The sequence below is a fragment of the Pelophylax lessonae genome, assembly GCF_965119305.1.
Source record: "Pelophylax lessonae genome assembly, chromosome: 3".
NCBI lineage: Eukaryota > Metazoa > Chordata > Amphibia > Anura > Ranidae > Pelophylax > Pelophylax lessonae.
In genome coordinates, this window is record NC_138770.1 from 294229306 (window position 1) to 294247420 (window position 18115).

At 41.2% G+C, this 18115-nt stretch overlaps 2 protein-coding genes across 2 annotated transcripts in view; both read right to left on the bottom strand.

Annotated features, from left to right (window-relative positions):
* Positions 1-15050, bottom strand: LOC309550489 (alpha-tectorin-like; the record flags this gene model as incomplete). Its single annotated transcript, XM_082250858.1, has 7 exons — positions 14930-15050; positions 6292-6548; positions 5839-5923; positions 4688-4753; positions 3393-3634; positions 2993-3276; positions 1-307 (listed from the first exon to the last, which is right to left on the bottom strand). The coding sequence occupies exons 1-7, from the start codon at positions 15012-15014 to the stop codon at positions 1-3; spliced, it is 1326 nt and encodes a 441-aa protein (XP_082106984.1). The 5' UTR covers positions 15015-15050.
* A 2497-nt stretch (positions 15051-17547) lies between these two features.
* The window catches only part of LOC309550490 (alpha-tectorin-like), a gene marked incomplete at both ends in the record, with an annotated part of 18078 nt that continues 17510 nt past the window's right edge, over positions 17548-18115 (bottom strand). Inside the window, 2 exons of the mRNA XM_082250859.1 lie at positions 17548-17606; positions 17954-17995. Coding sequence (XP_082106985.1) covers positions 17548-17606; positions 17954-17995 — 101 coding nt within the window. The remainder of the gene's footprint in view (positions 17607-17953; positions 17996-18115) is intronic.

Here is an 18115-nt window from a genome sequence, read left to right on the forward strand (position 1 = left end):
CTAATCAGAGTGTTTAACTCTGTACTTACGGCAGAAAGAATCATTCCTCCAGGGACCTATTGTTACTTTATGAGACTGGCAGGACTGCGCATAGGACTGAAGACTATCACACAAGGCACTTGGATCCAGGTTCAGTTCACACAAGTCATAGACACAGTTGTTGAAATAGATCAGTGGGTTTACAACACCATGGCAGTCTTTGAATGGACCCTCCTCATCAGTAATCATTCCACAGAAACTGTTGCTGGAAATGGTATTCTTTTCATCCATAGTACAACTTGGTTCTTGCTCTAATCCAGTTGTGCAACTACAAGAAATATTTGAGTTCAGTTAGTAGGAAAGTAGATTTGTAAAAATGAGGGATGTCTAGTACGAAGTCTGATGTAGATGCCAGTGAGTCTTTTGTAACATAAAAATAAAGTAATGAACTGGAGTGGCAGTTCACATGAGAGAAGTTATAATTTTGAATGTTAGAGAATGTTTTGTGTTTTTAACATAAAATTATTAATTGAATATAAAACACTTCAATACTGAACCAGCTAATTAACATGAACCATACAAAAAGTAATCTGTACCTAAAGTGGAACCTCACCCAAAATGGGAAGTTTCACTTTAAGTGCTCCTCCTCTGCCACATTTGGTATTACATTTTTTTTTTGGGGGGGGGGGGTGAGTGGAGGGGAGCGGGAACCTAGTTTTAACAAGTACCCACTCCCACTTCCACTTGGATCATCTAGGCGATCCAAGCGGAAGTTTTCCTCCCTACCTTCCTCCCTTCAGTCTTCTGGTACATGTCACAGGTCCAAGGAGACTGCAGGACTATTCACAAACCACAGCACAGCTCAGTCATGCTCAGTGGGCATCTAACTGTGAAGCCACAAGTATCCTGGACAAGGGCGGCGTTGAATCCCTTGTCTTTTTACATGATTTAAATCTGCTAACTTTAAATTTATTTATTTTTTTCTACAGTGACCCCCTCTTTAAGTAGATTGCAGTTCATAACATGAAGTAGAACTTTGTCCATATGGGGCAAAGCTAAAGGTTTACTAACCTTCAACCCCCTTCCCCAAAACTGTACATACTGTACCTTCCCTCTATGGCCCTGTAAATCTAATCACCCACTGGAGTGAAGTAGCCTCATCGTTAGTAAATATAAAGAAGACTGAACAATCAGTTTGTATTGTGAATACTCTGCTTAAGGGTTATGGTCTTATTAACTGTAAATTATCCTTATTCTGTTCATATTGGATTGGATTTTGCCATCATTGAACAATTTATATATCCTCTTCACACCCAAGGGTAAAACAAATCTTAATGCCCAAATTTTGTAACGTTTGACATGTGTTAGTAAAACCATACATATCACAACTACTTAGTGCATCCAGGTGGATTGCACAGCATTTTTTTTAGGACAAATTGGGCTTTTATTTGGTGGTAAATGGTAATGAATTTCTCCTGATTTTTTTTTTTTTTTTTTATCATAGGAAACTGGCCCAAAATAGTAAAAAAAATACATATATATATATATATATATATATATATATATATATATATGTATTTTAAATTTAGCTGTATATTTGTTTTATTACCATAACCTACCACCAAAGAACCCAAAATATATTCTCTTGCTCTGGATGATGGCAACAATACCACATATATTTATGTTAGTTGTTTTTTGTACTCGTAGTACAGCCCAAAAACAATAGTACACATTTTATTTTGTTTATATCCTACCTAAAACACACTGACGCTGACTGATGCTGAACCTGATACTAATTTAAAAAATGCTTTTTAAAAATAGATCCTGCCCAAAATTTTCTGACCATGACCCTTACTTGACTTAAACACTAACCCTGGCCCTGACCTAGCTCAATCCTTGATCTAGCTATTTTTATTTATTTATTGTTATATTTTTATAATTATTATATTTCTTTTTAACACACACTTTTTTTTTCTCTGCAAGGAAAGAGGGAGATACAATGTATCTCTCTCCTCTATTCACAGGGAGAAAAACACAGGGGCGGCATCACAGTGACTGATCACTGTGATAGCCAGAGTTGGGGGACTCGAGTCACATGACTTGACATAAGTCAGACTTAAGTCACCAGTTTTAGGGCTTGACTAAAATTAATAAAAGACTCGACTTGACTATGACTTGGTATTCATGACTTGAGACTTGACTTTGACTTGAGACATATGACTCGAAATTACTTTACTTTTTTAAGTTATTAAATATTTGCATTTTCTCAAGATGTGTTAAAGCAAAATTAATGTGCCTGTTATGTTTCTGACACCACAGTCACTTAAAACCACCTCAGTGTGTTCTGATTTTTAGGACACTGGCTGTTTAACAATGGAAATGCTTAACATGTTTTTAGTGACTGTGGTGTTGGGCATTCAAAGTGTTTCTTTAATATGCCAAGAAAAAAGCACTAAGCAGTTTTGGTAATGTTGAAAATAAAACAGAACCTTTCCTGACCACTGACTTTTAACTGATTTAAAGATGAAAATTGGGGTAGATGAGTATTTTGACTTGATTTGTGACTTGACCAAAATAAATTACTTGACTTGACTTGCTTGACTTCTAGCAGGGACTCTACTTGACTTGCTTGCTTTTCGCCACAGTAACTTGGGACTTGCTTGAGACTTGAAGGTTAAGACTTGAGACTTGCTTGTGACTTGCACATGTATGACTTACTCCCATGTTTGGTGATAGCCAATCAGAGGCTATCACAGTGATCAAGTGACTTGCAATCAATTGTTAATATGGGGCCTGGGGCTCTCAGTGAGACCCTGTTCTTTGTGCTGGGAGTGGGCTCCACAGAAAAAAGTCCAGTCCACTGAGGCCGCATATAAGTGTTACATCGGCATGAAGGGGTTAATAGGCATCTCTGCTTGATATTGTTTTTATATGAACTAAGGCCTTTTACCTTAAAGCAATGGATTAACATGGATTTACCATTATGAATATAGGATAATTGACTTGTGATTACCTTGTGTCATTGTCCACCTGCCAGCTGTTACCAAGACTGTTAGAGTCTGCTTCTAATTCACCATCTGGGTTTAAGAAGTCATCAGTTTGGTTTCCATTGAAATTTCCACAGATTCCACACACTTTGTTGGCATATTCCCCTGGAATATTCACCACCACTCTATGGTTTCCATCAAACCGCACACTTACACCAAATGCTGTTGTCACCAGTACATCATGTCCACTAAGGAAGATGTTAATGTTTGGATGTAGGGCTACTGGTAAGGTTACTGCAATTTTGTTGACCTGGAGTCACAATATATAACAGAAAACATTTAAGATAGGAAGATAAACAAGAGCAAGTGAAAAAGAATTACAATAAAATAATAGTATATACTAATAGGTTTTCAGTTTGTACTCACTTTCACATTTCTGTTCTTCTCCAGTGTGATCCTGTATCCATTCATGTCAATGTTGACATAACTTATATAAGACACCCTGGTGCTGCTTCCTCTGTGCTCATTGGCTGCTTCGACATTGAACTCTGCCAGGTGTCCATCAACTTCACAGAGTTTAGATAATGTATACGTGCAAGTGCCCATAAAATGGTGCACCTGATTGTCAAAGGTGTAGTAATGAGGATCTCCACTAATCTCACAGGATCCTAGGGGAAGGGTGGGTGATCATCATAAATTTGAAACTCCTAACATTAATAAAACGATAACACAGTCCTTTCCTAATAGGTGCATTGTAGATATTGTATATCCTTAAGAACTGTAAAAAGTCAATTTTTATTACTCATACAGACCAATTAGATTAGATAAAGGGGTCAGCAGGAAGCAAAACCTGAGCGTTATGAAGACTGGCTATACATAAAAAAATACAAATGTTATACCAAAATAGAATGTTACTTTTCTACAAACAAATAAATGAATAAAAAATAAAGAAAATCACACATTAAACTGTTAAGGGCAACGGGGGAGACAAACTTTGCATACAAGTTTTATAAATAGATAATTTGCAGCTTGCAATTTAAGCTTTTAATTCCTATATGGTCTTGCATTCTCACTAAAATGTCCTAACCAAACTGTTTTTTTTTTTTTTTATTTATTTTATAAACTATTTTTTTAAACCTTATAGGAAACATAAGGAATATTATTAGGTAGATTTTGAAATAAAAACAACCCATTTCAAGGAATCATTATCTTGATTATTGCAATCATCCCCTAGTAAGAAATATAGTCCATCTTCCAGTCAGAATGAAAATTATCTTTAATATAACTATTTGTTTCCCTAGAAACAATTACCATCAAAATGTCTGATTTAATGTCTGAAATATTTTTTTTTCAATTTGCATGTCATCAGAAGTTTTTAGCTTAACAACAGAGGGAGGGGGAGGTTGATTCTCTAGATTATTAATGGTTAAATCATGTGAACTGCATATGTTAGAACCTCAATTTTAAGATGAACTGATTACAAGGTTATGGTATGGACATTGAAATATTTACACATTCTTAGCCAGCAGTAGATGAATGTTAAAAAAAGTCCTCACTGTAATTGCAGACACTGTGGAGTATGCCTCTTCAGATTTGTGATGAATATATGTGTTCTCTATGGCGTTGTGAAGGTAAAGACATTGGAGAACATAGTATAAAACATAACAGATTGTAAAGCACACTTTGTATGTTATAAAATGGCCTTCAGTGAATTAGCCTACCTGGTGGTGGTGAGCCTGGTGTAACAGGCCTTGTGGTAGTTGTCGTAGAAGTAGTTGAGGATATTCCTGAAAAAAGAAAAGGGAAATATAGAGCTAAAGCTATTGCAGAATAAACTACAACTGCAGTAGTGCTCAGGTAAATGTACTAGAAAAAGATCTGTACTATTCTGGTTTCATTACAAGATTATTGCTGGAAATATAGTAATGTGCATTCACTTGAAAACCCCAAGGACCTAATTTTGTAGGAACTGCTGCTGCAAGTAATTTGTTTTTCCAACAAAACTTTACCTAAAATACTAAGGCAGGCCATAGATGTTACAATTTTCCTTCCTTCCTTCCTTCCTCTAGGGGTGAAAGGAAATAAAATTGCTTGATTCCCTCATCAACATAGGCAGTCTTCTCGGCCGACTGAACACAATGATCACTGCTAGCGGCAATGGGTGCTGGAAGTGATCAAATGCAAAAAGTCCTACAGGCTAATTGTACTGAAGTTGACTAATGGATCGACTTCAGTACAATCAGCCTGCCGATAAACAAAATAAACCACAGCAGATACCTGCTGAACTGGTCGAGATTCAATCCATCTATGGCCGGCTTAAATTGAATATTTGTACTGTGTAGGTCAGTTGTTTTACAAAAGGCAAGTAGGTTATTTACTTTGCAAGTGAATTTTCACTTTGCAAAGGAATTTTCCCTTAGCTTAGTGAAAGCAGTGAAAAATGATTTTGCAAACTATACCCAAACACTTGCAAGCAAAATAAAAACAAAATAACAGTACATATGATTGCACGTGACTGAATGATGAAAGTCAGCAGAGCTTTGACTCATTCACTAATTGAATAGCCTAACATGTTGAGAGTGGCTTGTGGATTTCTGATTCTGTATAGTAGAGTGAGGCAATAAAACACAACTTTTCCAAACAAGATTTTATACATTGATAGACTATTAATATCAGCCAATTGTCTTTTTACTATTTAGAGTAATTATAAGAGTGGCAGATTTTTTCTTACGGGTCGTGGTTGTTGTTGTTGTTGTTGTTGGTGGTGGTGGTGTGGGGACTGATAAAATAAAAAGAATATACATTTAATTCAGATTACCATACAAATCATCTTGCACAACATGTGAACTATTACCAGAAAACATTTGCTTACCTTTACAATATCCTGGCACAAGAGAGATATCATCCACAGCAACATCACTACGGAAGTCCTCACCTCTGACACCTTCAATAAAAATCTGTGAAAAAAATCAATTGATTGCTTATGATGTTAATGCAAAACCGAAATTAAATAAAGTACAATATTTTATAGTATGTCATAGCAGGAGCCTTCAAGTGTTAGACATTTGCTTAGCTTCCCTACCACACAGTCTGTGGTGCAACTTAGAAACCTAAAAAATGGACAGGTTCTAAATAACACAATAAACAGGCCACCATGTCACCAGGAGCTTCCAGGATGCTCAATAGGAAAGCTGAACAGGCAACTGGAGAAATTTGCTACGGCATAACAGTTGAGCTTTATTAAACTTTAACCAATTTTTGTTTATGCCTTAATGTCAGTGTGTAAGACCACAATTACACATACTTATCTGAGCAGTGTAAATACCTGAGTAATGTTACTGTCAGGCAGGAAAATCTCTTCCAAATGCCACACATCCCCGTGATTTCCTTCTAGGTTGGAAGCGTAGACCAAACCATCTGCTGTTAGTAGTGCCACCTTCAAGCCCATATATTGTGCCACCCCATACATGTGATACCAGAAACGTAAGCAGTGAGGCCCAGTGAAACTATTGGCAGGACTCTCTAGTCTTGCAAAATCTCCTTCTTTTGTATACCGTCCATCAATATAGAGGTAATGTCCACCTAAAAATGCATAGAAAAAACACATGAAAAGATTATAAGTTAATCAAACACCAGAAAGACAATTATACATTGTTAGTTCCTTCTCAGTATTCACGTTACAATGTACACTCTAGTTACTTTTTAAAATCACTTTCAGGAAACCTAGGTGGTGTCACTACTGACCTTCTTACATGAATACTAGTTGCCTGTCTGTTTCTGGCTTCAACACTATTAATTTGACCCAGAAAAAACTTGCAAAGTGGAGATGGAGACTCCACATTTTCTTAGTACAGACTTATTTAAAAAAAAGTAAAACTCACTTTAGAAATGTAAAGTCTGAATTGCTTAAAACAATTCAGAGATCTTTGAATAATGTTATACTGCATTAAACTGAGACAATTCAAGATTAATTTTAGTTAATACCTCTTCCCTTAAACATAGCTGTTAGGGTGCTGGTGGTAACCTGGCGACAGAGATAGGCCCCGATGTCCGCTAGAGGGCGGAGCTTGGACGGAACCCCCCAAGGTAAGTGACACAGGCTAGCCTGAGGTGCGGAGTCTAAGTATCCACCGGTTTTCGCCAGAGCCTCTAGTGGTGAGGATGGAGTTCGCTGCGTGTGGATACCAGGTCGCGGTCCTCAGGGTCGCCCCACCAGGGGTGAACCGATCAAGGTCCGAAGGCGGGTAAACAGACAAGGGAGATTCGAGAGAATGGTCAAACAAGCCGGGGTCAGGACGGGCAGCAGACGAGCGGAGTCAGGAACAAGCCAAAAGGTCAACAGGAAATCAGCAGCAAACAGGTCACAGGTTCAGGAACAACGGCAGGAGCTGAAGACAAGACAGCACTGAACCTGTGTGCTGATCCAGCTTAAATAGAGCTCTTTCTAGATGAGAGGGGTGGAGCCGGAATAGCCTGTGAGTCTTAACTCATCCACTGCCAGAGCCTTCCTGACAGGTTCCTAACATTGCCCCCCCCTTAAGGGCAACCTCCGGGTGCCCAACAAGCTCCTTTTTTGTGGATGAGCACGAAAAAATGCTTGGATTAGGTCCGCAGCATGGACGTTCCGTTCAGGCTCCCAGGAGTTCTCTTCCGGACCATAACCCTTCCATTTGATGAGAAACTGTAGCTGGTTGCCTCTCTTTCGACAGTCCACCACAGCCTCAACCTCATACTCCACATCTCCATCCACGAACACAGGTTCTGGGGTACCTGAACTTCTACCAGGGAAGTTATCGGGGATCACGGGCTTCAGTAAGGAAACATGAAATATGGGATGGATCCGAAGGGTATCGGGTAGGGATAGTTCATAGGACACATCATTGAGTTTCCTTTTAACTGGAAATGGACCAATAAATCTGGGAGCCAGTTTCTTGGACGGACAGGCTAGGCGGAGATTAGCCGTGGAAAGCCAGACCCGATCGTCAGGTTGAAGAATCAACTCTCCCTTCTTTCTCTTGTCAAAGATCCTTTTGGACGCAGTTTGGGCCTTGGCTAAGGTCTCCCGCAGAAGGTTATTATTCCGGGAAAAGAAGTTGACAGTGTCTTGGACTGCAGGAACTCCGGATTCACATGGAATATCTGGTAAGAAGGAGGGATGAAATCCATAATTAGCGAAGAAGGGAGATTGGCCAGTAACAGAGTGCTTGGAATTGTTGTAGGAGAATTCTGCAAATGGTAACAGGGCTACCCAGTCGTCCTGGATAAAGGTGGTAAAGCACCGCAGGTACTGCTCCAGGGTTTGGTTTGTCCTCTCAGTTTGTCCGTTGGTCTGTGGGTGGTAGGCTGAGGACATAGACAGCTCGATCTTTAACAGTTTACATAAAGCCTTCCAGAAGCGGGACGTAAATTGTACCCCTCTGTCAGAGATGATGTTCCTGGGAATCCCATGGAGTCTTATGATCTCCCTAATGAAGATCTCTGCAGTTTCCCTTGCAGTGGGAGTACCCTTGAGGGGCAAAAAATGGGCCATTTTAGAGAGTCGATCTACCACCACAAAAATGGCAGAGCACCCTGCAGAAGGTGGAAGTTCCACGATAAAATCCATGGCAATTGTTTGCCAGGGCCGATCAGGGATGGGAAGAGGTCTGAGAAGGCCCCATGCCTTACTTCTGGCGGTTTTACACCGGGAACAGGTGGTACAGGAGAGTACATAACTCCTGCAGCTCTCTTCCATGTCAGGCCACCAAAAAGAACGCTGCAGGAGGTCAAGGGTCCTATGGACGCCAAAATGACCGGCCAGAGGGTGATCATGACAGGCAGCCAGAATTGCTGTTCTGACCTCTTCCGGGACGAAGATCTTGTCTTTAACCCATAACAAGCCATTTTTGTGCACCAGGGGTATTCCAGGTGGACCAGGAATGTGGGCAGAGGCTTGCTCAAGACGGGCCTTCAGATTTGTGAATAAAAGTAGGAAGTTCTTTTCGGATAGGATGGTGTCAGGTACTGATGTTTCCTTCGGGCTATCAAACATCCGGGACAGGGCATCCGGTTTAACATTTTTAGACCCAGGCCGATAGGTGATATGGAATGAAAACCTTGATAAAAAAAAGTGCCCACCGTGCCTGACGGGGTCTCAAACGTTTTGCAGATCTCAGATACTCAAGGTTTTTGTGATCCGTAAAAATAAGAATAGGGTGTACAGCCCCCTCAAGCAAATACCGCCACTCTTCAAGTGCGGCTTTGATCGCCAGAAGTTCCCGGTCCCCAACATCATAATTCCTCTCTGCAAAGGAGAGTTTCCGGGAAAAGAAGGCTATTGGGTGTATCAAGTCCTTGGTTCCCTGTCTTTGGGAGAGGACTGCCCCGACAGCAACTTCAGAAGCGTCAACCTCGAGGAGGTAGGGTAAGGTGGGATCCGGGTGACTCAACACAGGGGCTGACGTGAAGAGCTTCTTAAGGACCAAGAAGGCGGACTGGGCTTCGGGGGTCCATTGAAAGCGAACACTCTTCTTGGTGAGCTGAGTAATGGGAGTGATGATATGAGAGAAACCCTTAATGAACTTTCTATAGAAGTTGGCGAAGCCAACGAATCGCTGCACTCCCTTTTTGTCAGATGGAGGTGGCCAATCCAGGATGGCAGAGACTTTCTGGGGATCCATCTCTATACCCTCTGTAGAAATTATTAACCCCAGAAACGGGATGCTGCTCCGCTCGAATTCACACTTCTCGGCCTTAACATAGAGACCATGCTGACGGAGGCGGCCGAGGACATTTCGAACATGCTCGCGATGTTGCTCCAGGGATGTAGAGAAGATTAGGATGTCATCTAGGTAAACTATGACAAAGATATCCAGCCAATCCCGGAAAATATCGTTCACAAAGTGTTGGAACGTAGCTGGGGCGTTGCAGAGGCCAAAAGGCATCACAAGATATTCGAAATGCCCGAACCTGGTACGAAAAGCTGTCTTCCACTCATCGCCTTCTCTAATACGGACTAAGTTGTAGGCCCCGCGGAGATCCAACTTAGTGAACAGGACAGCAGATCTGAGCCGCTGAAAGAGCTCGGGAACCAGAGGGAGAGGGTAGCGGTTCTTAATGGTAACTTTATTCAAGTCTCGGTAATCGATACAAGGTCGAAGGGAGTGATCCTTCTTTTCTACAAAAAAGATACCTGCCCCTGCCGGAGAGGTGGAAGGACGGATAAACCCCTTCTTCAGACTTTCTTCCACATAGTCCTTTAAAACGTCCAGCTCACGTTCAGATAGTGGGTAAATTCGGCCAAATGGGATCTCGGCTCCCGGGAGCAAGTCGATGGGGCAATCATATGAACGGTGAGGAGGTAAGGTCTCAGCTCCCCGCTTACTGAAAACATCCAGGAAGTCGTGATATGCCTTGGGTACAACAGAACATAAATCAGGCTCAGATTCGAGACAGAACAGAGTTTGGGGGACTTGGATGGAGCGGGTAGACAGGAGTTCCTGCAGTAAGGAGACGGGAACTGGACGGCTCCTGTGATCCAGTTGATTTGCGGGTTGTGTGCCTGCAACCACGGCAATCCCAGGATAATGGGAAATAAGGGAGATGCGATGACATCCAAACGTATCAATTCCTTATGGCCAGATGGAGAGACCATTGGAAGAGGAAGGGTTTCTTGGGTCACGGGTCCAGACTTGATGTGGGAGCCATCGGCCAGGAAGATAGTGAGGTCCTGGGTCTTGGTCTGGAGAGGTATGCCTTGTTGCCCCGCAAAGGAACGGTCAATGAAACAACTGCAGGCTCCCGAGTCAATGATTGCTGTAACCTGGACGGGTCCTTCTGGGAGTTGCAAAGACACAGGAAAACCTAAGTGGGAGGTGGAGGTAACTGATGCCACACAACTGGAGGGCGAGACTGGCAAAGACTTATGGTGTTTTGCTGCGCAAGAGCGCACATAATGGCCAGCTTCTCCGCAATACAGGCAAAGATTACCCAGCTGGCGGCGACGTCTCTCCTCCGGAGACAAGATAGGCCGCATGACCCCAAGTTGCGTGGGTTCAGGGGCATCAGGCATGGCTCCGGCGGGAGCAGGGCTGGGAGAGACTGCCCCAGCGGAAGGGAAGTGTACAGGAGGTGCTACTCGTGGCAACATCCAGGCTGGCCGAAACTGCTGCGTTGATCGTTCCGCCCGGCGTTCTCAGAGCCGACGGTCGATTTGAATGGCCTGGGAGATCAAATTTTCTAGTGCGTCGGGGATGCCCACCCGGGCCAATTCGTCCTTCAGTGCTTCGGACAAGCCTAGACGGAACTGGTACCGGAGTGCAGCCTCGTTCCAGGAAGTGTCGGAACTCAGGCGACGGAAGTCCGTGACATAGTCTTCTACGGGTCTGCGCCCCTGCTGGAGAACGTGTAGCGCAGCTTCTGCGGTGGAAGATCGCTGTGGATCGTCATAGAGTTGGGCCATAGCCTCAAAAAATGACAATAGAGAGTTCAAATGGGGGCTACTCTCTTCAAGGAGCCGATGGGCCCAGGACTGGGGTCCGCATAGTAGCAATGAAATAAAAAACCCCACCTTGGTGGCCTCCAGGGAGAAGGTCCGGAGTTGCAAGGAGAAGTAGAGCTGGCAGGCATTGCAAAACGCTCGGAATTTACCCCGATCTCCGGAATATTTTTCAGGGGTAGGGACCCGAGGGGTAGGGACCCGAGGTTCCGGTGGCAGCATCACTACTGTGGGGCTGGAGGCCGGTGCTGCGGTTGCGGCAGCAGAGGAGGGAGCAGATGGCACAGTGGAATCTGCCGTGAGGGTTACAGAGCGTAATCGTCCCTCTAACTGTGTATAGCCATCCTGAAGCGTCCTCACGGCTTGAGACAGGGCTGCTAGGTGTTGGCCGATCTCCTCTAGGGGTGAAGCCTCTCTTGCAGGTTCCGACATGGCTGTCTTGTACTGTTAGGGTGCTGGTGGTAACCTGGCGACAGAGATAGGCCCCGATGTCCGCTAGAGGGCGGAGCTTGGACGGAACCCCCCAAGGTAAGTGACACAGGCTAGCCTGAGGTGCGGAGTCTAAGTATCCACCGGTTTTCGCCAGAGCCTCTAGTGGTGAGGATGGAGTTCGCTGCGTGTGGATACCAGGTCGCGGTCCTCAGGGTCGCCCCACCAGGGGTGAACCGATCAAGGTCCGAAGGCGGGTAAACAGACAAGGGAGATCCGAGAGAATGGTCAAACAAGCCGGGGTCAGGACGGGCAGAAGACGAGCGGAGTCAGGAACAAGCCAAAAGGTCAACAGGAAATCAGCAGCAAACAGGTCACAGGTTCAGGAACAACGGCAGGAGCTGAAGACAAGACAGCACTGAACCTGTGTGCTGATCCAGCTTAAATAGAGCTCTTTCTAGATGAGAGGGGTGGAGCCGGAATAGCCTGTGAGTCTTAACTCATCCACTGCCAGAGCCTTCCTGACAGGTTCCTAACAATAGCAATCTATTTTTGCATTTAGGATGACTAGGTATAGTCTGATGATTCCTGCATGTACAGTACCTTAGCAATTAAATCTAGCACATTGGGAGCCTAAAATCCAATGGTTGTCTCAATATGAAATTTCAGTTTTACCCTGCAGTGTTGGGGACCAAAACACACCTCATCCTGCTTCCTGCACCCCTCTACTTCCTTTTGGCCTATCACTAAGAATAATAGACTTAAGGGCCAATGGGGAGGTTTTGAGATGGTATGGAGTTAGCCAACCCTAAACACCACAGAAACATTAAAGAATTTTTGAAGTTCCCAGGGTGCAGAAGAACACTTTTAAAGCCATGTTCTACCAGCCTTTTTTGATCTAGCCATTTTAAAAGCTTTAAAATTAGCAAGTATACTTTGCTCTATCTTTAACCGAGATATTTAAGTTGAGATAAGCTTTTATTTAAAAAAAAATATTCTGTCACCAATTTGTGGCTGAGCCAGGTGAGAGCCATAACCAATAAATCAACCTGGTCATAAGTATAAATATGATTACATGTAAGGCACATACAGGTGCATCTCATAAACTTAGAATATCATCAAAAAGTTATTTTATTTTAGTAATTAATTTCAAAAAGTGAAACCCATATATTTTTATAGATGCATTACACACAGAATGATATATCTTTCAAGCATTTCTTTTTTTTAATTTTAAAGATTATGGCTTACAGCTAGAGGCCTATTATGGCTTATGAAAAAGGAGCCCTAACCAATTATTGAGTGCAAACTATACTGTACATGGACATTAACTTTCAGTAAGCCAACATTTCTTTATTATAAATTATTGTTTTTATTGGTCTTTTGTAATATTCTAATTTTCTGAGATACAGATTTTTGGGTTTTCACTAGCTGTAAACCATAATCATCAAAATTAAAAGAAAGCAATGGTTGAAATATATTTCTCTGTGTGTAACGCATATATATAAAATGTATGAGTTTCAATTTTTGAATTGAATTACTGAAATAAATTATCTTTTTGATGATATTCTAATTTTATGAGCTGCACCTGTATTACTAACAATGTATGTAAACTAAGCAAGGTGTCTTTTAAAAGCCATCAAACTATGAAACTCTTCTTCCAGTTATCCATCCCTGCTACGGCATGGGACTTCCTTAGGGGCCATGCTATATCTTGCACACGGGGCATATCTTTTTTTTACAACTTGTATATGAACACTCAAGCACCTTCATTGGGCCCAAGTAGGACTAAATGGGAATCTAAATTCCAATTGACCTTTACAGATTCACAATGGCATAAGGCCATCACAGTCAACTATAAACTGTCTAAATGTATTGATCATTGGGAACAATTTCTTAAAATATACATGGATGGTACTTAAAGCCTCATAGGCTGTCTAAAATCGATCCCTCCTCCAGTGCGTTGTGTTGGATACGGTGCAATAAGGTAGGAACACTGTATCATATCCTTTGGGATTGCACCTTTATTTAACCCTTTTGGAGGGAAGTGGAGGTTTTGCTTGGAGTTTTTTTGGGCGCGACCTTCTCTATCTGGCCAGCTTTGGCACTTTTGAACTTGGGAATGGATCTGAGACTACCAGACTATAGTACTCCACATCTTGTTTGCTGCTAGATTGACCATCACTCACCATTGGAAATCACCTGAGTCACCAAAAATTCAGGAACTTACTTCACGGGTAAACACACAATGTCATTTTGAGAAGTTACTAGCTGTTAAAGATCATAGAATGCCTATCTTTAGCAAACTATGGATTCACTGGTTAAAGCATCCTAATGCCGCTCCTGGTCTCAAGCCCAATTAGCCTGCTTTGATTTACCACCAAAGAGTATTCCCTTTACTTCACCTTTCATGTATTCTCTGTTAGTGTCACAAATAACATCTTGTAGAACTATGTACATGTCAGTCTAATATATGGTGGTCCGCGGATGTTTAGCTGTCAGAGGGTCTACCCCCCCCAACTGAACACAGTGTGTACCCATTTGGGTTGGGGGTGGCCCTATTAGAGAACAGCCATCAGCAGCCCCATCTTATAAGTATTAATGCTATTTGTATATTTGGATTGCTTAATGCTGTAATGGTTTATCTTCATGGGCATGAAGTTAGATTGCATAACTGCACCTATGTACTACTGGCCATAATATCAATGTTTTATGGGTTTGCTTTCCTCTGTTATTATTATGATTTCCTTTCCCTGTTTGTTACTATTTGAAATAATCTTAATAAAAACTATTTAACAAAAAAAAAAAAAAAAAGCCATCAAACTATGAACAAAAGCCTGGCTGATCCAGGGCAAATCTGAGTAATTTTAATTTGCTCCTTCATCATTATTCTTAATTCTTTTCATTGTTTTACAAACATTTTTGCAGTTAGTTAATGTCTCTAGCGACATTCATCATAACTAGACAGGGTATAAAAATATGATTTCATACCAAATTTTCATACTTTCATACTTATTAGGCAATCATTATAAATTAGTGTAATCTCCACAGAGCTACTTACCTCCTGTTGTATGGTCATAAGAGGGCCCAGTAAATCCAGATGGTGTTGATCCTGTCCATTGGGTCCAGTCCATGTCATCAGACATTGATTGCTTCCAGTTACATAAATCCACATCAAAAGAACAATCAAAGCAAATATTTTCTGCAACAGGTAAAACCACACAAATGAGTATTTGTATTAGTAAAAGTTTCTTAAGAAACATGGACATCTCATAACCAAGTGTATTGCGTGTTATGTGTTTGAGTTATCATTGGTTTTAACAGTGAAGATTTATTTAAATCCAGTCATGGAATGTAAATGGTAACGGTGTTGAAATTAATTGTAGCATCGATGCATCGTGATGCAGCCTTGAATAATTCAGATTCGATGCTTAGAACGGCCACATCGATTGCATGGATGACATCATCCTGGCTCCCGTTCTCCTCCTCTTCCTCCTCCCAGCCGGAGTGCATGTGACTGTGATGGCCATGAAAGATCGGAGATAATAAGGGAGAGGCATCCGTTTACATTAACCCTTACACACTGTAGGAAGGGAACTGTGAAACAGAGGCACTGACACTGATTTGTTTTAACTTTAGAGTGCACTGGCAGGGCTGTCCTGGGAGTGCAGAGGGGGGGGGGGGCTATATAATGTAAATTGGCTGTGTAATGTAAATAGGGAGCTGTATAATGTAAATGGGGGGCTGTATAATTTAAATGTGGAGCTGTGTTAGGCAAATGATGGGCTGTCTAATGTAAATAGGGGCTGTATGATGTAAATGGAGGGGGGGTGTTATGTAAATGATGGGCTGTATAATGTAAATGGGGGGCTGTGTTATGTAAATGATGGGCTGTATAATGTAAATGGGGGGCTGTATAATGTAAATGGGGGGCTGTATAATGTAAATAGGGGCTGTATAATGTAAATGGTGGCTGTGTTATGTAAATGATGGGCTGTATAATGTAAATGGGGGGCTGTGTTATGTAAATGAGGGGCTGTCCAATATGAATAGGGGCTGTATAATGTAAATGGGGGGCGGTGTTATGTAAATGATGGGCTGTATAATGTAAATGCGGGGGGTGTTATGTAAATAGGGGCTGTCTAATGTAAATTGGGGCTGTATAATGTAAATGGGGGCTATGTTATGTAAATAATGGGCTGTATAATGTAGATGGGGGCTGTGTTATGTAAATGGACTGTGTAATATAAATGGGCTGTAGAATGTAAAGGGGACTGTTTAATGTGGGGGGGGGGGGGGGCTGTGGAATGTACTAAAGGGGGCTGTGCCAATTTGTATTTGCTGTTCAAAATAAAATACTGTTTTTATCTGTTGTGTTCAGACTTTGCTACACGCAGGGAGTGTCCTTTTTTTTTTTAGAGCAGATAAAATAAAAAAAATGGAGTTCATCTGATGGCTTGAATTTTTTTATTGAAAACCACAGGCAGTAATCGCGATGCATCGTGGAATCTAATCGAATTGAATCGTTGACAGGATAATCGTAATTAAATCAAATGGTGAGACCAGTGAAGATGCGCACCTCTAGTAAATGGGTTCTCTATATTTGTAATATCAGACTGCATTGCAATGAGCATACAAATGTTGTTGTGTACAAAATGTGTAATGGGTTATCTATGGGCATTGCCGTGCTTTAAAATAGATCAATAAAGTTGGTGTTTTACATTTGTGGTCATTATAATCTACTTTGCATTTACTGCTAATAGAGCATATGGATCATGTGCCTCAGTGAAGGTTTTCAGCATGAGCAGATTCAAACACTGGAATTGAGAATGTTAGTAAAACCTTCCCAGTATTATATGGCAATGTTCCAGTTAAATCCAAAGTACAATTATTCCATGAATACATTAGAGCAAATCTTTCTGACATGTGCACCAAATTTACATAGCTATTTTTTATACTGACACTTTTAGAATCTCACTTGGCTTACAATAAGCAAATTGAAAGGGATCAAGACCAACTCTGAGATGGTGTACAAAAAAAAAAAAAAGGCACCAGTACTTAGACTGGGACCTTGTGTGCTGGAAAGCTATCAAGAATATGATAGCTTCCCACACAGAGATTCCTGGTTGCTAAAAGGCCAATGGCTTCCCCATTTTGCTATCAGTCAGGAGATTTCTCAGGTAAATGCTAAAAGTAAACAAAGGGGAGGGTATGTGGGTTACATCATTGTCCAAAAATGGCAATGGACCATCTGTTTACTTTCAATTAATAACCATGGAAAATCCCAGATGGTAACTGATTTAGGATGGTGATAAGACATTTTGTGTAATTATGCAGCCAACAGTGTCCTAGCTAGCAAGGTGGCTACACATGCACTTAGAACAGAATACCTGTGGTATGGACACTGCAGCCACAATGCCAACATCCTTAATGCTAGGGATTTATGTACTTATTCCCGACAAGTACATGATTTTCTTGTCCACGCTAAGATTTTTTGTGGGGATGAGCATCAGAATTCTATAGTGTCTACATCACTCTTATTACAATTAACTATGTAGATACACAGTGCTGTTTAGTGTAATGGACTGAATCTTGCAGCTTCAAAAGTACTTCAATAGGACTCAAAATCACAGCAAATTACTTTTTTAATTTATGCAATACTTGTTTGTGTATTCTAAACTAAGAAGGAATAGGGGCAGTTATGGTTAATTTTGGCTGATTGCTTTGAAGTCGTAGGCCTTTGAAACAAAACACATTTTAACATACTGTAGATCATAGGAGCTAAAATGTCAGCATTTTTTATATTTATAAAATGATAGGTCATGGTGATCAGTTAGGTTTGAGAACTCCATAAAAATCCCCATGCCCATTCTGAAAAGATTTACATATTTGTGGGACTAAAAATAAATGTATGGTCCTGTTCCCACAAAAGTCACACATGTATACTCTTTCTTTAGTCTCCAGGAGATAGTAGGCATAATACTAAATGTTGAGTGACAGGGTAATGATTTTCTGTATATTTCCTAAACTAAACAACAATTGATTTATTCATATATCTTTTAAAGTTGATTTAAAAAAAAATTACCTGGCACGGTTGGAACAATGGCTGTAGAGGTTGTTGTAATTCCTGTTAATTTTGAAAATCAATTAATAAGTCTCAATTTATATTTGGAAAAAATGTAAAGTAAATTGGTGCTGTTTTTCTCAGTAGGTAAAAGTCAATATGTGTATTAACTGATGTAAAAAC